A 26,656-nucleotide genomic window follows, 5' to 3' on the forward strand; every position below is an offset into this window, starting at 1 on the left:
CTAATTTAAATAGTTATAACGTAATTATTATCAATTAATTAACTATTAATCATTGGTTAATTTACTATTTTATTTATAAATTACCATCAGCATTGTTATAAATGATAAGTATGGCATTAGTTTACTAAGCATCTTTTAATTTAATTACTAACTGCAGATATAACCTGGTATAATTATTCTGTGCTATATATACGAAACTGGGAATTTATATTACGTTGGCGTGCCCATTTCTATAAATAAATAAAAAAGTGGAAAGAGTTATAAACATAGCGAATGGCTTGCAGAAAATCAATAAGCAAACTCAAAAATAAATAACCTGTATTTTTAAGTCTCTGGTTTAGCAAGTGTAACTCACTTTGCAAGATTGTGTAAACATCCGACGTTCTAACCGAGAACAACAAATTGACTCGAGGGATATCAGATGATGATTGCTTTAGTTCTAACTTAGGTTCCGGGGTTTCGCTGCTTATCAGAGTACTTTGTTAGACTCACGGAATTCTAACTTAGGTTCCGGGGACATCGCTGCTAACCAAAATTCCAGCTTAGACTTAAGGGGAAACGCTCTCAGCTCAGTCTTTTACATTTTTTAAGGAAGACGCCTCCGAGTAATGAAACCTCACTAACTATACAATTTCGTCACAAAAATAATAATAACATTTACATTACAAATCATCGTTTAAAAAGCAAATTAAATTCATTATAATAACTATACAATATCTGTAACTATAAAAGAGATATTATACGTCCAGCCGTGGACTTCATACGGCTGGAATGTTAATGACGATGATGATAAAACAGCAACTGATATTTTTTGATACAAACTTAATCACAGCATTTAGCTTTTTGAACGAAACTGGTGCCGTCTTCGCTGTATGGCTAACCATTTTATAATTAACTAACCGTTCCTCACTCGCTTCACGTAGCTCGCACTCACTTTAGTGGTCGTTATATCATAGTATACATTCTAAGTCATTTTTAACATGTCCAAAAATATTTCAGCCAAGTTTTATAGCTATAGTTTCAAAGTAAATCACAATCAGGCCACCACTCAGCGAAAGTAATATTCCTAATAAAGTTCCAGTCTCTCAATGGTTGCAGAAATATTGTGATTCAGTTCATGGATGTAAATCTTTTGCAATACAGGTTGATTGGCTATAGGTGTAAAAGTTTTAAGGGGTGAATATATTGCTCATTTGTAAATTAATGGTTACAGAAATAATAAATAACATGATAAAAGTATAGCAATAAAAAGGGCTTTTCAAAATTAGAGCTGCCAGAAGTTATTGGTTTGTAGTATTTACATGATGACTAGATATAAAGCTTTAAAACTATTTGCTGACAAAGAAGCAAGACATCCCTTTAAATCTATTACATCTATTTTATAATTTAAAAATCTTTTTACAAAATGTTTTATCTTCCCCAGCTATGTGCTTACGGGAAGCAACTGCGTTTCACATGGTAAATAATTACAGGTAAATAATACTTGCTTAATTCTGTAAATAAATGTCAGTTACGCTCTTGGGATTCAATTTATAATTTCACATCTCACTTTAGTACCACATTTATTTGTTAAAAAACATATATTATACATACATATATATTAAACATACTGTATATATTATCTTTGATTAATGACTTTTTTACTCATTCCTTTGGATCAGAACTTACATATAATAATGAAGAAAGAATACAAGATTTTTTTTAACTTTAGGATAAAATACAACTCTAATAAAGATTTTTAGGCAAAAAATTTACTTTCCTTTAGATACGGAAAAGACCCGCTGGTCATTCTTATCATTATACCTGTTAGACGTTTACTGCTGTATTAATTCCTTGCAAACCAAGTTGTTAAGGTTTTTAAAATACGCCGGATGTAGGCCGCTACTCACCGGTTCTATTGGAAATGTATGAGGAATTGTATGAGGCCTATGTCGCAGTGGACGTTCTGCGGCTGAAATAATGATGATTACATATACAATGATGATATAACCAAGTCTTCTTATCGCTTGATTTCTCATAATCTAGTTGACATCTTTGTCTTGGTCATGCGATTTAATTGAATTATTTTTTGTTGGGTCATGTTAATTTTAGGAGATGAGAAATATAAAAAGAATGGTTGCTCCGTAAGGATTGCTTGTATAGAGATATGGTGTTAGTGCTATTGACCAAGGGGCTCTTAAAGCTTTAAAGACATTGACCTTGTGAAACCGAGGTTCGCGAGCTATACAGATCAAATAATTAACCAGATAAATGGTTGTTCCACGACGGCGAGTACTAAACTAATGTGACTGTTCAGTGTGATGGTCGTATATGGTTAAGTAAGAAATCTATTCATCGATCCAAGGGGGGTTCTGAAGGAGGAAATATCGACCACCCCATACCTCGAAAAGACTTGTAATAGAATACTAACCATCAAAGAATACTTCGGAGAGGCGTCAAGAACATACTTCCAAGACGCCGTACGTCACCCGAACCATCTGGTGGATCAGGCCAATTACGAACCAGAACAAAACTCATCAACAATGAAGCGTAGGCCACGCCACGCAATGCCGGACGAGGACGCACCCGACCCGAAAGGTATCAAAAGACGCCCCCCAAAAAAAACAAGGTGGGCCCCCATAAAGAAGGTCACACACAAAGTGACAAGACCCGCCCAAGCCAGTGGGCGCACCGAATAGCAAGTACCAGGAGGTAGAAGCAAAAGAAATCAACAAACCGAAGCCGATTCCAACACCATCGAAGGAGAAAACAGCAACACACCAAGTCCTTCGCAGCGCACCGACGCGCCGGGAGGCGGCGAATAGTATAGCGTACAAAATTTTTATTAGCTCGTGGATCTTCGGCCGCGAGCCCTGAAACCGATGAAGTTGTAAAAGTCCCACAAGGCTAACAACGAATACATCAACCTGAATACAGAGAATGCTACTTCTTGACATTGCTGCAGTTCCTTCTTTGTGTAGTGCTATGTGATGCAGTTGGAGTATCTGTGATCGGGTGCTATTTATACACCCAATATAAATATCACGTTGTGACGACGTATGTCAACGAGGTGTTCTGTTGCGGTTGTACTGCTCGAAGCACGGTTTGTCATGGCGACGTTCTTGGAGGCGAATCGTATGTCAACAAGACTGCTGTTCTTTCTTCTCTTAAAGTGTGCGTAAATTGACAATTGTGTGATTGTATCAAGCTTGTAGTATGTTACCTTCAATATATTAGATAGAAGCGAAATTCTTGAACAGACAGACATAATAGCTTCAATATCACTTTCAGAATTAATTTGATAAAAATATGCTTTCATTAATTGTTGTGGTAATATGCAAATAACTAATTGTATGATTTAAATATATTTAATAAAATTCTTTATAAAACACTTTAAACGTATATCTTTCACATATAATTCTATTGCAGGCGACCTATAAATTAGAGATCATTAAAGTATAGTAAGAAAGAAGAATAACAGTAGAAACTTCTAGATTTTCTCTGCTCTTTTCAGCTCACCTTGGTTCAACAATGTATCGCAGAGCAGACAAAAGAGGGAGGAACCTCCTGAATGCAGGTAATATTCTTCTCTCTAATGTGCTTCTACTGTCAAGAGAATAGGGTACTTTATCATCACCGTTTCAGCTGTAGTACTTTGACCGTTCCCCATAGATTTCATCATCTGAGAGTATTGTGTTTAAAATTCCTAAGTATACCATACAGTTGTCCAAGCTAGGCATTTACTGTGCCTGTACCGCTCGCCTCTGGAACGAGTTACCTGTATAGACTACAAAAGTGTAATTTTTTAGAATGTGTCATTTTTCAATATCTAAGGATGATAAATTGTTATTTTACTTAGTTTATTTGTATATATACTTTTAGTAATTGTTTTAAGTTTGAAATTTTACGTATTAAAAAAATAATAAAGCGTTTTATTTTAAAAATTAGATACTTTATTAAGTACCTCAATACATCTATATATATATATATATATATATATATATATATATCGCATTATCCGTAGAATCATAAAGCTGATATATTTGAAATTTGGTTTAATTAATCTTTTTATCTAGTAAAAGTCAACTGCAATATACGTCTTAACCCTGAAATGATGAAGGTACTGAATCTCTTCATTACAATGATCTTCTTCCACGATCTCTTGCAGTGTCAACGAGTGGAGGTGCAACGAAGGTACTTGCTCCAGGATCAACAGCGACTGTGACGGCTTAATCGACTGTCCCGATGGCAGCGACGAAACCTTCGAGCTCTGCAGGAATCGCGTGTAAATCCAACTGTACTATGACTGCCTCGACCTATGATCCATGGCTGCGATCAAAATAATTAAAATATTAAAGGAGAGAGCAATGGAGGGGGATATAATACGACTTTTAATATTTGTATTAGTTTTAAAATTAACTTTATTTTTAATCTACGTTGTGTCGTCATCATTAATGTACTTTGCTTGTGAATTAAAATAAAAAATAGAACTAAGTCAAGATCAGGTCATGGAGTCTAAAGAAGGACGTAGTGTAACCTCTTTTGAGGTCTAAGTTACTGATGGGTTTTTCATGTAAACCTACGTCTACAAGTCTATAGGCCAATCCCAGCCCGAAAAGTCTGCCAGCGTTCACAGCCCCTTAATGATATTTTTTTTTGTCTTTTATTTTTGAACAACTTACAGCTATATTAAATATTAATAACGGAATTTCTATTTTTAATATTATATTATTTTAATAAATAATTATATTTTTAAATATTAATAACTGAAAATATTTGCAAATTTTCGTAAATATTTAATAAACAATACAAAGTTAAGACGTCGGTGTTACCAGCTAAGCTATATTCGAATGTTGATGCGCGCTGTTAGCCGTTTTGGTTTTTACAGCGTCATCGGACTCAGGGCTCACGGATCCGAAATCCGCGAGTTAATAAACTAAAAAAATCTACGACCGTTACCAGCATTTCATCCGAGCACGTCCATAGACCACCACCGGTTAAATTCGATTGGTGTTGGGCGCGGTTTGCCTTTCTGGCTTTTATAGCTTCTTTTTTTACTCATGGCTCGCAGATTCGAAATCTGCAGGCTAATAAATTAAAAAAAATCTGCGTCAGAAGTGACACCTGACGTGTTGTAATGACAAATTGATATCTACTTGTTGGTGAGTCAAACGTGTGAAACTTTTCTTCGAAGACCATGATATCTTCAATCAATCAGTCTACGCTGACTTGCTAACCATCAGAAAAAAAAACAATAAAAATGCAATGACCGCAAAATCTAGAATTGCTGTCATATTTTAATATGTAGTAATCTGAATTTTGAAAATGCTATTGATTTTCGCATAAGTATACTTTTAATGTTTCCTTACTGTCATTTAATTATATTTAACGCGCATCAACATTCGAATATAGTAGTGCCAACATTACGCAAAATGTATGACGCGATCTGAAGGCCATCTCTCCTTCACCGATCACGCTCATTAATAGATTCAAATAGCATACGCTTTTCCGATTTCGCATCACACATTTCTCATCACTTTTTACTAAATTATTCCCATAAAAATGGTCCAACGGCTAAAAAAAACGTTTTATAAGTAAGCTTAAGACAAACTCACGCTAAAGTTCATGTAACAATAGGTTTTAAGGTTTATGCAAGTTTACAGACAGAGTACTACGTTATATGTCACTCAAAAGGTAGATTTATTCACTTTAATAAGTCCCCCTGACACTATAGTGTGTTAACACAAAAATAAAGAGCAGTTTAATTCCAGGTTTGTAACGATGACACTCTATTTCAGGTGTGAATATCCGAAGTTTCGATGTAACTATGGAGGGTGTGTGGTTGAGACAGCCCCCTGCAACAATCTACAGAACTGTCCCGACGAGTCCGACGAACTCCTGCCCAGGTGTCGTGGCGAAACTATTATAGAAGGGTACGTACAAAGTTAATTTCCAGATGTATGCGAAACAGACTAGTTTTAATGTGACATAGAGAGTGCCAGCCAAGGTGACCTATGAAAACCTCCTGCTGTCCCACTCTTTTCTCTTTTCTGATGACTATTTAATTTCGTAGTTAAACCGCATGTTAATTAACTGAACAAATAAGGTTATTTTAACCACTCCATGTTACTACGCTACAAATAAAATAAGCCAGGGCAACGTGGCGACGAAAACTTTGAAGCTTAAGTTATATTGGATAGGAATCCCAAATAAGTATTCTCTTCGGTGGATAAAAAAAAAACATTTTTATAAATATATTTGTAATAATGGAGAAGTAAATAATATTTCCATTATTATAAAATATGTACGAGTTACGTCAGACGTGAAAAAAAATGGCTGATTGCTGACATAAATGATAGGTAAGGACCACTCAACACAAAGTCGTAATTTGCGATGAAACCAGAAACCAGCTAGACAAGATAACAGTAATTAATTGAAGAATTATGATAATAACATAGATGTACAAAGTAAACATAGCCAGTATACACGCACAAATAGAGATGTCGTCGTCTTCCATTCATATATACACCTACTGTAAGGCATAGGTCCACCCCAAAGATATCTACGGGAGGATATACTATAATCGCCACGGCAGGGGGATTAGCCATCGCATTGTGGTATTATGGTACGCAGATGACGCTGCTGCCAATCCTCTGGAACCTTGTTTGTGAATAGTGGCAATCCCGTATAATTAAAGCAGAAAGTGTGAATTATGAACCCGCGACCTACGATACGAAAGTCGCAGTCTTCTACTGCTGCATACTGTGTAAATTATGATTATTCGCTACCAGTTGCTGCGACGTCGTAAAAAGCAGATTCTTGTTCAAAAATATTGTGAATGTTATATAATTTTATTACAAAAATTAGCTTTTGTTTTTTGATAAATCATTGAATATTTTTTTAATTTTATTTTGAATATCTCCCTGGTTTTATATACCTTAGATATGTGCCTTATATATGTTTGCATTGCGAGATTGTAAACAATAATTAAATTTATATGCTATCAGAACTTTGATTTTTAAAACGTTTTTTCTTTTAATTTAATCATTGCAATATTGATTATTTTCAAAATCATGATTTTTTGAGATAGGGTACCGTAAATCAAACGCTAGGCTATAAATTCGCCACTTTGCAGCTTTTATAATTATAATTGAACATCCTGTATACATGTATTATATACATTTTGAAGCAATAGCGCCGCCCTTGTGAGTCATGAGAATTCCAGAAGAGTGCAGTTTGAAACTAGAATTAAATTGAACTCGTCTGTTTGGCATTTTTGAAGTTAATATAAGTAATAAATAAAGGTTACGATATTTTGGCGTCCTGATACAATTGGTTTAAAGAGCTACTAAATGGATGAATTCATGTTAAAATGTAAAATTCCAGAGACAACTTCAAATGTCGAGACGGCAGCCTGATCCCACTAGCCCAGCGCTGCGACGGCGTGCGACAGTGCGCGGATGGGTCAGACGAGACGCTGTCGGCCTGCGCGGAGCTGCTCTGCAACGAGGATCAATTCCAGTGCGAGTATGGGGGATGCGTGGACGCGGCAGCTGAATGCAACCGGGTCAGTTTCAGACGAACTTTGCTGTACATCTTCTTAGAACTTTAAAGTATGCATGGAAGTGATATTTTTATATACGTTATTCTAAAAATTATCAAAATGCAAAGTCATCGTGTCATCCGGTATACGCCCACTACGAGGCATGGGCTGCCCACATCTAGTGACCCTTTACTACCTTGAATATATTAAAGGCCCACCTGGTAGAGGGTCTCATCACCAATGCGCCGCTTCAGATAATCAATTCAAAATATATTTATTCAAATAGGCATTTACTCGCAATTTTTAATCGTTAATTATTGTAACATTAAGAGTAGTTAGCTAACACCGGCTAGGAATGCTGATCATCAAGAGCATTTTGTTTCAAACGTTCCATTTAAACATTCTCACATAAAGTTATAAATAGTTTTATCTATACTAATTTCACTTTTTTTTTTCGTAATTGATTTTTATTACGATGTTTATAGAATATGAACTTACTTCTTTGATCTCCATTAAAACTGTTTGAAAATAGTGCATCCAACGTCTTTCAGTGGCATTAACAAGGCTATCTGTCTATTTTGTCGATGGACGTCCTGCGCTGCGCTGGTCAGTCCATGGTCACCTGTCCAGAGCTGCAAGACGTGCGTCTGCCTGTTCTGTGTGTAATATAGCCCGCCCACTGCTGCTACACCTTGTCAATTTGGCTGGACTATGGCAGCTACTTTCTTATGCTTACAGATATCTTCATTCCCAATTCGATCGTTTACAGATAAATTAATAGATCTCATAAATTGACTAGTTTATGTTTTTCAAAACACGACATATCAGGGTAACATATATTAAGTTAAACAAATTAAAACTGTGATACTCTAATAGAAATGGATAACTGAAGTGTTTGAGGATGTACGAAAGGTATGGAATGATTGAGAAAGGAAGATGATATTGTAGAATGATAGAAGGAGGAAAAAAGATATTGTGTACTATGGAAGATGAGAACGAAAATAAAAATTCTAGTGAAAAAAAATTTATTAAGAAATACAAAACCCTGTTCCCAATTAAATAGGGGGTGGAAGGAGAGGTCTCCAATAGCGGGGGTCATTAAAAAAAACATATATTGAGGCTAAAATTTATTTTCTGTTTTTTTTTTTTTACAGACGATTGAGTGCATAGATGAATCTGATGAGAAGGTTGAACTCTGCGGAGTGCAAACCCTCATCCGCCCCACCACTGCGCCACCCGTCACCGAGCGCCCCAGGTATATGACCAAATTCAAAGAGCAACTCTAATTGATCTTTATAACTAATGTAACATACATTGTATCTTATTTTATTATTATTGAGAGCCCTATAATGTTAAATTTCTGTTTTAATAATTTATTATCACTTAGATATTCAAATTATTGCATAATATTAACTATCTGTGTCTGCAAATTGTATTTTTTATTAAATGGCTTCCGCTAGTGGCGGCCTCTTGTACCCCTAACTCATTTATGGGTTAGGGACTTTTATTTCTTTTTAATAAATTTTCACTTATATTTTAATTTTTGCGCTCTTCATCCATGCATGTTAAGATCTTTCATTCTACATTTCATCTGTCTTGCCCATTCATTCCATTTTCCCTCTTTTCCGATGTCTTTCATCTATCACCTCGTTTCTCAGTTTTTTACAAAAAAAATAATTTATTTATATACTTATTATTTTGCTTACATCGTTTTATTTTATTTACGTTTTTCTTAAATTATTGATTCTTAGTTCTTTTTATTACGTTTATCACAATTTTTCAACATAGCCTTAGAAACTCTGGTCGCATCTCATCATTCTCTGCAGACTGCATTGCCGGAAGTTATTGCCCGTCGCTTTCCAATAGAAAACATAAATGTAACATATTTCGGACTAATCATTAAAATAGGGTGATTGGATATAGATGTATAAAATTTTAAAGCTCTTGACAAATGAGCTATGCTTTCACACACATAACACTCTGTATACAAAACTATAACGATTACCCTTTGAGGATGCCGTAGGGCATTTTCAGAATTAAACCCCATTTGTACCATCAGATGTGAGCTGCCAGTGGAGCCACAAAACGGCACGTACTCCGTGATCAGCGACTCGAATGCCACAACCACCGACTACTTGTATTTAGAATATTCCTGCGGGACTGGCTTCAAGTTGGTAGGAGAACCCAAGGTGGCTTGTGTGGATGGCGTCTGGCCCGAGATACCGCGTTGCATCCGTAAGACAAACTTATTATACACCCAAAACTTTATTTATTTACTGAAACGTTTTTATATATTTCCGTATATCGGTGAACTGAATGTTGAAGGCATTTTCTGCCCGTTAACCGTAAGGCGGTGGAGAGATAAATTAATAAGGTAGGTGAAACTAGTTAATATCATTAACTACTAGAAATAGCATAAAAAAGTAAAACCAAATTGGGGAGAAAGAGAATGTATGAATAAATATGCTAATACTACATAATATAATTAAATATATAAATATACCATTACATACGTATGTATATCATAGTTTACTTTATTTGCATGTACAAAAGAACCCTGTAAAAAATGTGTGACGTACGTTGAATTTGAGAAATTTATTCCACAATTTAAAAAAAATCGTGTTAGATGAAAAAAAACCTTTTATGTTTTCTAAAATGTTAAAAAAAGCTATATTACATAGGTGTTTATAAATATGTTGTAATAAAAAAAAAGAAATAGTTTTTATTACATCAAAAAATTCAATTATTGTACAGCGAAATTATAATTCATAAGCAGAAAGGATACAAATTGAAATTAGGAATAAAAATCAATTTAGCAAATATTCGTCGCTACTTGATACCAAGCTTGATTGTTTATTACGGCCTAACCAAAAATTCTACCATTAGTAAATACGTGAGATATGTCTAGCATAACTGTTGGCTTTAAACAATTTCGTTCATTATTAATGACCTCAGTTGATATGTTGTTGTTATAAAGTCTGTTATTCTCTCTTCTATTCATAGCTGCATTTTGGTTTTAAAGTTACATTTATAATTCTCGATGCCAAAGTACAAAAAACAAATGATTGCATTGAAATTTTAATGCACACTCTTTGTACAATAAAAAAAATTATTAGGGAGTCGTGCAAGAACAAAGAGTTTATGTAAAAAAGTATTTTTATTGTTATTGGTGAACCGCGTTTTGTAAAACATAGCTTGTGTACTCTTAATAGAAATAGAATCTCCTGTTTACATTTATTTATTATCAGAGAAGTATTTATAAAAAAATAAATGATATGTGCCTGCATCTTGATCTAAATATATTATAATGATTTCCGAATTGGCAAAGTAACCATTGTAACTGTGGGTTATGCTCCCACAAGATTCTTCTACTCCCTTGTAACGTTTCTCCTTTACATCGAGTCCCCGTTGGTTACCACGCATCGAACATTCATCACACTTATACTCACGACACGGCGGCCGCGCCCTAGCTCGCGTTCAAGCGAGGGCGGTCTGGAGAGGCCCGTGTCACTCCTGACCACCGAGTAGTCCTCGCTTGGCATAACTTACACTACACCTCATTCTACACTATACACCTACACGGGTATAGTCTCTCTGCGTGCGTTCGTTTTCAATACAACTGGGGTATAATTACGATCACCCAGCGTAAATTTTTAGTCCGCGGACCTTCCGTTTTCGCGAACTATTGAATCCAAGAAAACGTCGACGAGGTCTGCATCCTTACCGCAAAACTCCGCATAGCCTCCGGTTCCTCGGAGCGCTTTCTCTGTATTGCGGAGCACTCGGCTCTTCTCGCCGCCCTTGAAGCTGAATTTAAATAATATCCGCTCCTCCGTATCAACGCCAGGACACGCCTTACATCGAGCCCCGGCGGTCTCAATGCACATGTCATGCACTACACATGACACGGCGGCCGCGTCCGCCTAACCCGCGTTCAAGCGAAGGCGGTCCGGAGAGGCCCGTGTCTGTCCCGACCGCCGAGTAGTCCTCGCTTCGTGCTACATACTATACACCCCACTCATTACACTATACACTTACACGGTTATAGTTCCCCGCGTGTAGACGTCTTCGTCGTAACTGAGGTACGATCCCCTGCGTAAAATTTTTTAGTCCGTGGACCTCTGTTTCCACGGGCTCAATTTCGATGAAGCTGTACAAAGCCTAGATCGGCTAGCAGCAAAACTTCAAACACATGAGTGCTTCTCATTAACCGTGCAATCAGCTTAAAAAGTTTATCAAACAATCACTGGCTGGCTTTTTTGCTAATACGGCTTGAGAACGTATAACTCTAACAGTTTTATAAGACATTAATGAAAATTCAAAAAAATAAATACGGCTGAGTTTGTTGTGGGCTCTTCTTAGATCTGGGCGCTAGTGACTCATATAGTTTTATTGAAATAGAGTTCATTATAAAGGAGTTCAATTAACACTACTCTCTATCAAACATGACTCTGTGAGTTTCAATAAATGAATCCGGGCTGCATGCGCCGACATTCATTAAAAATAACATAAATAAATGATATGTCCATGGAATTTGCCACAAAAATCCACAAAAAGGGAAAATAAGAATTTAACGCTTGAAAGAGCTTGAAAATAATAAAAAAAAAAATTAACCCCCATCAATTTTTGTTCCATAGAAACATGTGAACTGATACAGCATCTCAGTGTAGTGTACGAATGCGAGGAAGAGGAAAGTGGGAAGCCGAGACCGTGTGAGAAGGAAGAGATCGAGGGGACAGTGGTGAAGACGTCATGCAAGCCTCCCAATTATTACTCGCCAGTGGAACTGCCCTACATGCACTGCGGCCAGGGAATGTGGACGTCCGGTCCCGTCTGCACTGCTGGTGAGTTTGGTGTATAAAACCAAGAAATAAATACTTATTCTTTAGAGTACATTGCTAAGCAACTTCGCCTCAAACATTGATAAAACGTACATTTAAATATATATTTATGTATAGTATAACAGGCCCCAATTTAGTTCATATACTACTGTCAGGTTCGGGATGTTAATTCTATTGGAAAGAACCTGGAAAAAAGTTTGATAGTTATTTTATAAAAAGATCTTTTATCATCAACATTTCAGCCGCAATTTTGTCATTATTAAAAATGAGTATCCCTCATAAATTTATAATAGGATCAGCGGTCAGGAAAGGTTAGAAGCGTCCAGTGTCTTCGTAAATTAACAAGGTTGACATCCGCTCCGTGGTCTCGATTGCAAAACCAAAGGCCCCATCGTTTGGCGCGTTACAGTATGTTACAGTAGGCTACATAAGCCTGCCCACTGACTCTTTAGCTGGACAATCCGCTGGGCTATGTCGATTACACATGGTTATATATATCACAGGAAGTTATTTACCGTATTTTTTAATCTTTAACAAGCTTCTCCACGTTAGGAAGTATCGCAACGAGAATGTGACTTGTCTGAGTATAAGTGTTACATTCTGAGCTTTATTTGTAACGGATATATACTGTAAGCCGAAAATAACAAATGTTATCATGTGAATAAATCTTAAAAATTAAATGTCGTGTGTATTATAAAAAATGTATTATTTTGTTAGGAATCATCATGTAGGACCCTACCTACATGATGTAACAATCCCCCTGGATTAATTGGTTGAAGAGAGTTACCTCCCATACACGCGGAAAATGATAACCACGAATGATCAGAGTTGTATATTTACATATTTACTGAAACTGTTTACAATCGTGTACTGTTCACAGTTTCAAACCAAACATGATGATAGCAACTAGATAGTCGGCGTCAGAATTCAAATTTTTGTTTATAATCAAGTCTTTAAAATATTGTGGCTGCAGTATATTTTAGATTTTTTAGCGAACTATTAAAAAACTTAACCGAAAATTACAATTTCCGTGACTGCTCGGGTTGCCTGAATGAGTTACGGTTTAATTTATAAATTAATTTTTTTAATGTATAATAAAATGAATAAATAATGCCAGAATGTGGTACGCCACCACCAAAGAGCACGCCACTGGTGCTGCTGGGGAAGACTGCGCAGTTCGCGGAGGTGCCGTGGCACGTGGGCGTGTATCGCAAGGGCTTCACCCCCAAGCCTGTGCAGATCTGTGGTGGTTCACTTATCAGCAATACTCTCGTGCTATCAGGTAAAATGTCTTGTTAATCAGATAAGGTCCCCCCACCACAACATAATGACACCTCTACAAATTAAAACAATGAGAATTGTTAGAAGATCTTACAAAAAACTCAGACGGTTGTTTTATTACTTTTACAATATCTTTAATACGCTAGTAGATCAATTCAAGCTTTACTGGCACTTAGTCATATTTCCACACAATTTCTTATATAGGGTGGGCCATATATTTTTGCACTTCTGAAACACGTGTAGAAATAAAAGTACAAATGCTATTTTGTTTATGATTTATTTACCGTAATTATCATTTATTAAAATTTATTTTTTAAAAATTACATCGTCGAGATGTGCTCCGTCTCGCCGTTGGCACTCCTGTAATCGACTATTGTTTGTGTGTCGTGTTGCTATTTGCAAAAAATTTTTGGCCCACCCTATATTATAAGTCAGAAAAATTACATAGGAGTGCACTGTACACAGTTGCCCAACAAAGAGTTGCAACTTTAAGAAGCCTAGAAAATAGTGAAACAATGTCTTAGCATTGTATATTTTAATTCTTAATCATATTTTAAGTTAATTAATGCTATTTTCTTACGATGCATGCAATTGTTATTAAATTTTATTAAAATTGTCAAAATAATCAAATATCTATCAATTTAAAATATGCGGCGAAGACAATATTTTGACGTTTTTGAAAAAATGTTTTCCAAAACTTGTTATGTAACGCCAATTAACGTTACATTAGATAACATATAAGAAAATCTTGAAGGTGTACACATTATATGAAATAGATGTCTATCAGACAACTTTAATCTTTATGTTTCTCTGTATTATTTTAAAAGCACATTATTACAACAACTTTATAGATTATTAAAATTATTATTAGGCGAAATCACTTTTACTTACAACGCTATATACTGTACTGTTTTGAAGATGTTTGTGCTGTTAGTCCTAAGGCTTTTACAGCTTCTTCGGAAATTTTCACGAAATGAAAAAGTCTGTAAACTTTACCACAAACTGAAGCCTTCTTGTTTCAGAACCTACATTTGACACTCCGGTAGAGGATGAAACTTACTACGCTTTTTTCGTATATTTATGAACATGCATTTAAATGTTACATAAACATAGGATTATCATAAGTATATATATTATTATGTATGTTGACGAACATCTAAATCGTATACAAAACAGCTTTATAAACCTAATGAAGGTTTACTTCGTTCTTCCTTTCGTATCTATTCAGTGTGTTTCTTCTTCTTCAGCCGCGCATTGCTTCTGGAACGTTAATAGCCATCAGCTGGAGCCTGCGTCATCATACGCGCTGGCCGCAGGCAAGCTGTACCGCAAGTGGGACCATCCTCGCGACGCCCACTTCGCACAGAAGTCTGACGTGAGTAACAATAAATATTCTCTTTTTGTCCTCAAAGCATCTTAATTTTGTAAATTCTTTATAAATTTGTTATCTGTGGAGATTGTTTATATTTAAATGTATTCTGATGAATTCGATGCTGTTTAGTCATGTACCTTTTTGATTTTCATCTGACATCAGATTATGGAAACGAGGTCTTCAAGCTGTGTTGAGTAAATGCGTGTACTATAATAGTGTAAGTATGGTTATTAGTTAGAACGAAACGGATTCTCCCTCTGATCACCCTCGCTGAGAACGGATAAGAAGGAAGATCATAGCCGTCCTCAGGTGTAAAAGCCTTATGATAGGTTTAGCGCTTAAGTCTGGTGCAGTTAACCCTGGGAGCTAGAGGTACAAAGATAATTTATAATATTAAGACGATTTTTAAAAAAAAAGAGTGTTTCACATTTTCGCTGCGATATTTAATCAGGAAAACAGTGATCCACACAAGAAGCAAGATCTAAAGTGGCAATGGGCCAGCCGCTTCGCTTGTGTAACCGGATGGCCTTTGGAGCTCAAGGGTTCTAGTTCTGGACCCACGACATAGTTAAGAACTAGAGAAGGCGCTGATTGTGGGCAGCGCAAGATCAGTCATGGTGGCCATATGGCCAGGTCTATGCCTTGCAGTTATCGTTTATCGGTTAAAAAGAAAAAGAGAGCATAGAATTTTTTTCTTATTTAATGGAATGAGGCATTTCCTTGCGGAAGTCCATCCTACGTAAGAAAAAGACAAATATTTAGCCACGTCCGCACATGCAGTGGTAGTCGTGCAACAAAGTGCACCGCCCGCCAGCCCGCTGATAAATGTGTATGTGGCAAGCAATGCGAATTACACAACTGCCACCGTCAAATCACTCAACACGTGTTTCACCCCTCCACGGGGCATCTTTAGGAGTTATGTTACACCGATTAGTACCAAACACAGAGTCTCTGTGGTGCACTTTGTTGCACGACTACCACCGCATGTGCGGAAGTGGCTAAATATTGGTCTTATTCTTACTTAATTTTTTTCTTGTTGAATATACGATAATCGATTAAGTTTGAGAAGTTATAACCTAATGAAATCCTTTCCAGGTGTCGGATATTATCATACCAAAACTGTACCGGGATGTGGAGTTGTTCTATAAATACGACATTGCAATAGTGGTGGCATCGAAGCCGTTTGAGTACAAGGCGTACGTGGTGCCCGTATGCCTGGACTTCAGCGAGCAGCTCACCAACCACCAGCTGGTTAATGGCAATCGTGGCAAGGTTAATACTTAAATACTTTGAAAAGACATTGACGCAATTTAAACTTAATTGTATTAACTTTACCGCTATAAACACTAAATAAAATACAGTTGGCGGTCAGTATCAGAATACCATAGTATGGAAATAGAAGAAACGTGTAAGTAAAAAAATCCATACATGCATAAATTTATTTGACAACACACAAATATTAATAACACATTAAAATATGTAATTATGAACACAAAAATTAATGAAAACATTAAATTAACATGAAATGAGTTCGCACTTGCATAAGATAGGAAAAATAAAAAAACTTAAAGCATTAATAAATAAAAATTGTTAAGATGGATTTTCTTGGCTTACAATGGTTTGAGAAGAATCTAGAATCTCTTTGTTATTTAAATATTTATTTTATGGTTCTCCAATAGATTACATATTAAATTTGGATAAGTGTATGTTAAATTTCCTTTTTCTGATCCATAACCCACTCGACATACAAACATATGTACATGACAATCATAAAAGTGATGCCCTCACAATTCATTGCTGTCACTTCGGACGACATTGGCAAGCTTACCGTCGCTCAGCGTGCCACGGAGAGGATAATGCTCGGGATTTCCATAGAGTGTGCAGAACAGATGGCCGTTAGAGCTTTAACATTTTATATGTTTTTTTAAATACTCTTTTCTGCATCTTGTTTTCGGGACAGGGATATAAACCTTCTTTTACGATTTCTCTCTTTACTCTCTCTTACTTCCTTCATGTTTTCTATCATTCTGCATACATTTACCCACATTACATTCACAATTCGCCTCCCATCCTTCGCCACACGTCTTATTACACAATTTTGTTGTGTCTAATTACGTCACCCACCAACTACCCTGCAATAAAACCGCAAGAAAAAGTGGAGGACCTTTACCGGACCGGTCTTTACCAAAAGGAAAGCTATTCTTCACATTTACACAACATGCATTTATTCACTTCACATTGACCTTTAACATTCTGGAGCGGTGACTACGTACCGACCAGCATAGCGTAATGCATCGTGCTACAAATTGACCAGAAAACCTTGGAACGGTCGGCGGAAGACACTGGGTACAGACCGCGTCCAATCGGCCCTATTGGAAATCCCTAGGTGAGGCCAATATCCAAAAGTGGACATCTATATCTGAAATGATGGAATCATATACACACTGGAATCTCGATTAGTTCCAGAAGCTAACACTACAAAGTAAGTATCTGCGTTACACGATGACAAGATAGGAAAGTCCAAAACACTGCGCTACTAGGAACTACTAATGTACTGTACTGTTTCTACCAATATAAGATGAGTCATCTCCTTTTATCTCCGTTATAACCTTAATATAATTATCTGTCATTTCATATATTCATTTATTTAAAAATCAAAGAGTGCATATTAAAAAATAAAGTTAACTAACAAGAACCAAAATGCTTCATGACTTTTCGTATTAATCTGAAATACATTCAGGCGGCAGGTTGGGGTCTTACCACGGGTCACCAGGGGTCAGAGTCTCCGGTGCTGAAGGTAATAGACCTCCCGTACGAGAACTACGAGAGCTGTTTGAACCTTACCACGAAGGCGCTCGTGAAGTACCTCACGTATGACGATAAAATTTGCGCCGGATCCCTTGACGGTGAGTGCTGTTACATATTGAAGTATTAACTGTAATTGACAAGGCCAAGGGTAGTGTTGTTATATATTTATTTATTAACTTCTAGTAGATAAACAAAGGGACTTTTTACTGTGGACTCTTCCATGAAATATTCAATTCTGAATAATTATAATTTAATATTTAACCTTATTATTATTTTACATCATATACTAATCGTTGTATATACAGTATATAAGGTATGTGTTGACTGACAATCAAATGAATAGCTCAAGATCTAGTGAATAAAAGTAAGACATAAAATTTGGAATACAACTCTTAGTAAGTAAATGTAATGTAATTAAATAGTTAGGTATGGTAGCCCAGCGGTACACTGCTCACAAACAAATTCCAGGGGATACGGACTAAAAATTTAGTAAATTAATTATAACCACCCTGATCTTTGCGATGGAAGGCCAGAAATGCCAGCCTAGTGCGAACAGCAACAGTTGTAATAAATTTTAACAATCTAAATTATGATATTTTACATAAATAGGTTTCAAAGGGTATTTTTATGTATATAATGATAACAATTAAAAAAATTATAATTAAAACCGAGTGGTCTTGTCAGAAAGGCAGGCTTCAATCAAAAGCGATTGCAGGCGAAAAGTCTCTTTGTGTGTCTGTCGTTTTTCTCTGACAGTAAATTTAAAAATACGAGGCCTTATTTAGTAATGTATAACTGTATGTATGTTGCAATTGCAATATTCGCAGGTGAGGCCTTGTGCAGGGGAGACAGCGGCGGAGGTCTGGCGTTCCCGTGGCGCTTAGAGGGCGAAGGCACTATGAGGTACTACCTGAGAGGCATAGCCTCCACCAGTCCTCCTTCCAATGACGTCACCGTGTGCAACGTACGCGCCCTCACCAGCTTCACTTTCGTCAACAAATTCGAAAAGTTCATCAAGGCCTATTGGTACCCTTAACGTGGGATAAAACAGGCACATCGCCACATTGAAAGTAACATGGGGTTTATCAACAAAGCTTTGTTTTACGATGTATATAAATGTTATAAACGTGATTTGAATAAATAAATCCACGTGTCATGCTACAGTAATGTCAATCTTTATAAAAATAATATCAACAGTACTAATATATATTTTTAACAATTAAAATTATTTGCATCAAAAAAGTTTTACTCGTCGACAACTCTGTTACGAGTATGATAATGTATATAATGTGATAATGAATTCATGTAGCTACAGTCATTATATAACTTTAAAACAAATTTACTGGTTTCATTCATCTTTCCTTGTATCATACAGAAAAAATTTTCAGAATTTTTAAAAAAAAGCACCGAAACCTGAAAATATAGGAAATTACACTACAACAACGTTGTAGTCGCGTGTGCAACTGCAAAACATTTGAATCGCCAAGGGGTAGAACAAATTTAAGTACAAACTCGCTTATAAGCAGAATTTTTTATATAGCAAACTCAAGGAACGATCTCGACTTTTCCCATAGTTCAGATGATTCAGAGAAAAATAAATTAAAGAGAATTTGTCACATAAACTTAAATTATTTGAATTTTTTTAAGTAGTGTTAAAGAAAAAACTTATTTGCTTCCTTATGAACGCGGGTCGTGGCCAAACGTGTCACGTTACCATATTTCTTTCAGCTATTCTATTACGTGAAAAGCTTAAAGTGCCCTGCACGGCGGTGTTTCACGGCTTCATGACTCCGTCAGTCCAGCGAGTAGCTGACCGTTCTCTAGCACTCTTACACATTATATTAGATTCTCGAGATCTTCCGTGCCTTTTTTATTTATCCTTTGATAGGATAAATAAAAAAGGTGTCTAGGTTTCGCACGCGTGTACAAATATGGAGAAGATAAGCAAAAGTATGAGCAAAAAAAGGACCAAAATTTAGCCACTTCCGCACATGCAGTGGTAGTCGTGCAACGAAGTGCATCGCCCGCCAGCCCGCTGATAAATGCGTATGCGGCAAAAAATGCGAATTACACAACTACCACCGCTAAATATACTTAATATATTACACTTAACACGTGCTTCACCCCTCCACGGGGCATCTTCAGGAGTTATGTTACACCGATTAGTGCCAAACGCAGAGTGAGCTCACTCTGTGCGGAAGTGGCTAAATATTAGTCCTTTTCTTACTTAGAATGGATTTCCGCAAAGTAACGCCTGATTCCATTAAAAACATATGAGCTTCTTTGATTCCCTCACTTACTGAAACAAACACGTGAGTGTTCTTCTCATGCCAATAATTAAAAATAAGTTTAGGCATCGTTGCTAATTATTTTCCATTATTCATCAATTTTCTAATTTTTAATATTTTTAAAAAGAAGTCAAAAAAGTAGATCCTTAAATATAATATTTCAACCATTTCATGATTTTACAGAAAACCAATGTATTACTTTGTATTCAATTATTAAGAGTATTCTTGTCTTTATACCATGGTTTTCCTATATCGTATACGTGTTAAGATATTTAATAGAAAACACATAATGGAAATCTATATTCTAACTTTTGTACGTTTCACTTTTCTATAGAACCGCGACGGAACAATAATTATTTACGGTGCTATATTTATTTGGCTAGCTAGTATAAAAGCAAGATGGCGGATATTTTGACAAACCTCTGTAGATAATTATAGTTACTAATCGGCTTCATTCGCACCAGGAGTGTAATTGGTAGTTTTAGTAGGTGTTCAAATGTCGTATATTCTATATTAAAACTAGCTGAATCCGCAAACGTTGTTTTGCAAAAAAAATATTTTTATTTTTCGATTTAAAAATAAGGGTTGATCATAGAGGGGTGAAAATTTAGGGTTGCATGTATTTTTGCATGTTGTATAATAAAAAAATAAAAACAAAAAATTTCGTCAAAAAAATAAAACAAAAATTTTAAGGGTGAACAACCCTTATCACTTAGGGGTATGAAAAATAGATAGTAGCCGATTCTCAGATCTACTAAATACGCATATAAAATTTGGTAAAAATCGGTCAAGCCGTTTCAGAGGAGTTCAAGTTCGAACACCGTGACACGAGAATTTTATATATTAGATATACAAAGCTTATGTACCCAAACATTTAATTCTTGTTAATCATAAATAACTTAAGTCTCGTGTACAGTTCACACAACCTTAACAACACTTGTAATGTGTAATGTGCAATTTGTTAATTATTTATTGCCCTGTAATAGTTTTTCTGATTTAAAGTCCAACACACCTGAACTAATTGAAATAGTATCGGTAAGTTAATATTGAGTCAGCAGTCAGTCCTAAATCATCAAATAAACACATTACTTTTAAAATGTCCACTGATTTATTTCCTGCGTATTTTCTGATTTGATCCTATAGAGAAATTCCGCGCACCGCTCTTTCTATGGCTCGCTGAGCAACTGTTAACTCACCGATGGGGCCCAGAGTGGGAGGTCGCGTTTTTACGCTGCAACTCATCACTGGTACCACACATTGCTCTCAGACATTCGTCTTTATGCGTCGAGTGACTTTGGTCACCAGAGATTAAAGTTAATATTAAGTAAAAAACAATTCTTTCATTTGATTGAATACATCTACCATAACATACATGAAATATTACAATGATTAAAATAATATGTGAAATATTACGATGTTCAAAATCGAGATGAATTAACAGATTCACGGTCGCCATTTTGAATATTATAATATATATAAGCGAAATGTCACAATGGCCGCTACATACGACAAAGCGTGCTTCGAATCGCATCACCGCAACTGCGACTAACGACGGCCATTATGGATATTCTGTCTGTCTGGATAGAACGTAATAATATGAATACGTTTTATACATTTAGCTTTCCTATTGGATTATGACAGGCTAATGACTGTTGACGGTACGAAGTGTCTGAATAGTTAGTATCAAAACAAGATGGTGGATAGGTACCGAGTGACATCTGTCAACAGAGATTAAAAATAAATTCATTCTAAGCAAAAAAAATATCTTTTATTTCATTAAGGATACTTATAATAATCATATTATTTTAATTTACTCCGATAGTTAAAAAGGAAATCAATTAATATCACAATTATGAACAATTATACACAATAATACTCTAATCAGTGAACAGGTCATCGAAAGGCACGCTCTCCAGTAATTTGTTGACGTTATTAAAAATGTATTCGTATTTTCGTTTCGCTAAGCTTGGTCTCGTCAGCTGGATAAATTTTTGTTCGCAATTTTCCTTAAAGTTTTCCGCCGCCTCAGCTGAAACCAAAAACTTTACATTTAATTTATTTTATTGCAGATTGAGTTTGATATTTGAAATTTGAAGTATCTGTAACCTTAAATAGAATAGATGCGTTCCATGTAGAAATCATCTAACATGCGTCGCAAAAAGCTAGATGCATTCCGCGTTTAACATGTACTATGTAGGGAAGCCCCTTTTCAACAGTGATAACTCCGGTTGAACTTTTGTGGCGTTCACGTGAGAACGCTCAGAATTATTGTTCTATGCAGCCACAATACGTTTTTTTATTTTAATTCGTTTCCTCATGTGAATATCATCAATAGATTTTGTTTTATTTTAGAGGTAATGACGTGGAATTCAAGTTCTGGAAATTTTAAAGAAGTTAACTTACGTGTCAATTCCGTCTTCGGTTTGAAGCCGTCATAATCAAATTTCAAGTCCCCGCGCAGTTCACTAGAGTTAACGACGTCTTTTATTATCATATGCATTTTACCATCACTGCCTTTGACTTTATCAAACTTGGAACTCAAGGTAAGCAAATATTGTCCTGTGTTTAATAAAAGTGTCATTAGTATCACTCATCAGTTGATCTTCCATTTCAAATCATAATAATTGATGGAAATTGTAAAGAAATATTAACAATTCACATATTTGGCCAGAAAAAAAGCGAAATTGTTCAAAGACAACATTCTAGTTGCTGCACTTGAAGCGACACGTAATGCGAGCCAATCGATATCATACATATTGTTTTATTGTTAATTATATTGTTTAGTCATTTGTGTGTATTGTGACGTCATTATCCTCATGACAGCTCACAGACGCCCACAGCAAGGCCTCCCTCTATGATCGCCTCGATGACCAGGCTAGCGCTGCCCGTATTCAGCTACTACCTTTCCTTTCTTTTAAGGGGGAGCTGCCAGCGCCGCGCCAACCATCTCGTGATCGCCATTTGATAATCTTACAACTCTAATAACCACCACTTCCACTTCTGACGAACAACTCCTCTAGCTACGTCTTCCGTTTGTAATTTAGTTCTTTCTCTTTGATTTTTACCTAATATTATTTCATTATTACGTATCTTCTGTGTGTACTTCGTGCAATAAATTTACTATTATAAACTGTTAATGATGTAAGAAAAGGACCAATATTTAGCCACTTCCGCACATGCAGTGGTAGTCGTGCAATAAAATGCACCGCCCGCCAGCGAGCTCACTCTGTATTTGGCACTAATCGGTGTAACATAACTCCTGAAGATGCCCCGTGGAGGGGTGAAACACGTGTTGAGTGATTTGGCGGTGGCGGTTGAGTGATTCGCATTGTTTGCCGCATACGCATTTAACAGCGGGCTGGCGGGCGGTGCATTTTATTGCACGACTACCACTGCATGTGCGGAAGTGGCTAAATATTGGTCCTTTTCTTATTTAGGATGGACTTCCGCGAGGTAACGCCAGATTCCATTAAATGTTAATGATGTAACAATACTTACCAGAAGTTATTTTGTACTCATTATTTCCCTCAACGGGGACTCCCAGCAATTCTCCGGATACTTCAAGATGGCCGCTGATCGTTATCGAATGGCAGGTTACTCCAAGCTTTAACGTCCAATCCTCCCAATTGAATCTAAAGTAATTTGAATTTATTTAATAGGATTTATTTCATATGTAAATATAGAATAGTTATATATATACACTAACAGCAATTTTATAACATAATGTTTGTTTAACATAATACGAAATTAAATAATTTTTTTTACATATTTTAGTCGTACACATCCCTGGTCAAAATTATGCTAGCTTTGTTTTTGATCCACACAGCAGGGATGAGGAAAAATCTGCCGGCTTCCTTATTTCCTGAAAATTATAACCCAGGTCTCTTCAGGTTCAGAGTGAACAGATACCTACAATGAGTCTGCGTGCATCATCTTTGACCACAGCGTGGCTTCCCAACAGGCGAGTTTGTAGTCAAAGGCGGACTAGTAAGCGATAATAACCGTTGAGCGTTTATAAATGTACAAAACAGAAAACAATATTAATTCATATTTAAATAATAATGGAACAAGACACGAACATCAAAAAACCTTACGGGTCCAAGGATACACATATTTATAATATACGTATATTATTTAATAAACCCTATTATATTCTTATTATATCAAGTGATATTAGTTAATTTAAATATTTAGAACTTGGTTCATTTTCCGGACACCGTCTCAACCTATGGTTTGCTCCGCAACATCAATGTGGGTCTTGTTCCAGCTCTTCACGGGGCACGGGGATCCTCCGAGTACCTTCATCGGTTTAAGCTCCAGGGCATAGACCAGACCGTGGTAGCCTACTGTCCCGTATTTGGAGGACTCCGGGTCGACTCTGAATGCCGGTTAGGCATAATGATTTGCGAGAAATCTATGACCTCGCTAATCAACGACGAAGTAGCAAAAACAATATTCTTAAAAAAGTACGGGTGGTCCCCATAGTGTGGCCATGAAAAAAACTTACACCAAAAGTTTTTAAAATTAATTTAAAATGAGCAACTATCGCGTTTCTGGTCGACTTTTCTCAGCAGATCAGCGTTCCGAGCCGATGGTAGCATACTATTAATAATGTTAAAATTATCGACAGTCTAAAAGTGCGTGTTAATGACTATTTGGATAGAGATCTATTGAATTGAACGATTTATTTTAAATTTATTATAAACAGATTTTGAAGCAGGTGTGCACGAAAGAATTTTCGTTATAGTGATGTTATAGAAAATAGAAAAATAAATTAAAAAAGGACATTTTGGAAATAACTATGTGGTTAAAAAAACTACCATCAGTTTTTTTTTATTTTGATGGCCTCCGTTTTTATGCGCCACTTGTACTTCCTCTGTTTCGTGTGCACAGAGAATATTTTTACAACAAAAAAATTCCAATAATTTCATTGTTTCCTTTCCCATCTTTTGTCTTTCATAATTTCATTTATTGATTCATGTTTTATTCTTCAAAAAGTCGTATTCGTTTCAATCATCACCTCACTTTCGACGCCTTGCCATCAGAAAAATACAGATTTACATTTACGTCTTGTTCTGTTTTACTTTATTTTTATTTATTGTTTTTAAGTTTATTTGATTTATTCTTACATTTATTACACTTTATAATTTATATTTACTTTTCCATTTTTTACATTTGTCACAGATTTATGTTGACTAATTTCATACACTTTTTTTTGCCTACTCGTTTCTTTTAGCGGTCACCATCCGATTCAACTCTGTTTTATATTAAAATCTTAGCGTATACATAAAAAGTTATTAAGTACATACTACTGAGATGCAACCATTAAGTACCAATTTATTAAAGAAATATCTCTTCGGGAATATCCGGTCTTTCAGTTATAAATAACGACCGTGAGCTTGCCAGTGGAACTCAGAGTACTCAAAGGTAAGAACAAAAGAAATTGAGAAGAATTAAAGTGAGTGAAGAATAAAGATAAAAATTTGAAAAACTTAAATAAGTTTGTTTATAAATATAAACAAACACCCTGATCCCAACAAGTTAACCAACAGCGGCCTCCAATAGCGGGGGCCATAAACAAATAAATACATTTAAAAAACTTTTATATATATAAATTCCGTACAGGTCGAATTAAATAAAACCGTTTAAAAACACACACACACATCGGTCGTAGACTTTCACCTTAATGCACTGAAGGATATCGAACATAGCATACTTACTTAACACTCTGGAACTCGCAGTTCTTATATCCAGAGATTTCGTTATTCGTGGCGTTCACGAAAAACTTGGAGTCCTTAACCTGGAATTCCATCAGACGGATAGGATCGATGGGGTCCACGTTCAGCGACGGGATACCAGCTGCGATCACTGGTACGACCTTGTTAGCTGATTCAACCATACAGGCTTCGTCGCTTCTACTGCACGGCTTTATGATTGATCCTATATTCAAAATAAATACATTTAAAAAAAACTTTTAAGTTAAACGTTTTTTTGATACCCATATTGTGGTGGTTGTGGAAAAATATCTACCTAGTCCGCCATATTGGAACGGCGTCCATCTTGAATTTTAAATTTTGACATAATCATCGTGTTTTACTAGTGTAGCCCTTTCATTTGTACCCATATTGAGAGGGTTAAGGAAAAATATGCAATCCGCCATTTTGTATCCATCTTAGATTTATAATGTTACTGATTTTATTATATTGTATTGTCATCTAAATTAAATGTGTGTACCAAATTTCAGATCAATATGACAACGGGAAGGTGCTTAAATTTCAATTTCTAATTTTGACCCAAATAAATTCCGTACGGGTCGAACTAAATAAAACTGTTTAATAAATACAGTTCCTGTAAATACAGGTGATTGATTTTAGTTGTAAAAGCTTTTATACCGGAAGAAAGCACATTTACACGCCTAACAATGTGTTATCTCTGTTCCACTCTAGGTTGACTGGTAAAAAATGCCTATAAGGAATAAAGTCAGCCATTGCACAAGTTCTTTGTGTATTTTTTAGGAATTCGATCTTTTTGCTGTACTCCTTCA

At 35.9% G+C, this 26,656-nt stretch overlaps 2 protein-coding genes across 2 annotated transcripts; one reads left to right on the forward strand and one right to left on the reverse strand.

Annotated features, from left to right (window-relative positions):
* Nucleotides 1–2,522: 2,522 nt before the first annotated feature.
* Nucleotides 2,523–18,925, forward strand: LOC137926118 (modular serine protease-like). Its single transcript, XM_068769646.1, has 13 exons — nt 2,523–2,608; nt 3,494–3,556; nt 4,148–4,264; nt 5,778–5,912; nt 7,366–7,546; nt 8,677–8,777; nt 9,582–9,757; nt 12,160–12,366; nt 13,481–13,645; nt 14,892–15,019; nt 16,112–16,288; nt 17,757–17,922; nt 18,652–18,925. Exons 1-13 carry the CDS (start codon nt 2,523–2,525, stop codon nt 18,858–18,860), a joined length of 1,911 nt encoding a protein of 636 aa, XP_068625747.1. The 3' UTR covers nt 18,861–18,925.
* Nucleotides 18,926–21,933: 3,008 nt separating this feature from the next.
* On the reverse strand, nt 21,934–26,115 carry LOC137926362 (putative beta-carotene-binding protein). Its single transcript, XM_068769965.1, has 4 exons — nt 25,833–26,115; nt 23,611–23,744; nt 22,516–22,671; nt 21,934–22,141 (listed from the first exon to the last, which is right to left on the reverse strand). Exons 1-4 carry the CDS (start codon nt 26,009–26,011, stop codon nt 21,990–21,992), a joined length of 621 nt encoding a protein of 206 aa, XP_068626066.1. The 5' UTR covers nt 26,012–26,115; the 3' UTR covers nt 21,934–21,989.
* Nucleotides 26,116–26,656: the final 541 nt, after the last annotated feature.

The sequence above is a fragment of the Battus philenor genome, unplaced genomic scaffold, assembly GCF_028537555.1.
Source record: "Battus philenor isolate CCGP_79_NKW_IND1 unplaced genomic scaffold, ilBatPhil1.0.hap1 SCAF_29, whole genome shotgun sequence".
NCBI lineage: Eukaryota > Metazoa > Arthropoda > Insecta > Lepidoptera > Papilionidae > Battus > Battus philenor.

Excerpts from the sequence above, each read along its gene's own strand:
- LOC137926118 (XM_068769646.1), top strand. The coding sequence starts at position 2,523 with ATGAAGCGTAGGCCACGCCACGCAATGCCGGACGAGGACGCACCCGAC. Across the intron at positions 3,557-4,147 it reads GAGGAACCTCCTGAATGCAG|TGTCAACGAGTGGAGGTGCA; the intron begins GTAATATTCTTC and ends GATCTCTTGCAG. Across the intron at positions 17,923-18,651 it reads TTGCGCCGGATCCCTTGACG|GTGAGGCCTTGTGCAGGGGA; the intron begins GTGAGTGCTGTT and ends CAATATTCGCAG.
- LOC137926362 (XM_068769965.1), bottom strand. The coding sequence starts at position 26,011 with ATGGTTGAATCAGCTAACAAGGTCGTACCAGTGATCGCAGCTGGTATC. Across the intron at positions 23,745-25,832 it reads TGCGAGTTCCAGAGTGTTAA|ATTCAATTGGGAGGATTGGA; the intron begins GTAAGTATGCTA and ends AAATTACTTTAG. Across the intron at positions 22,142-22,515 it reads ACCGAAGACGGAATTGACAC|CTGAGGCGGCGGAAAACTTT; the intron begins GTAAGTTAACTT and ends TTTTGGTTTCAG.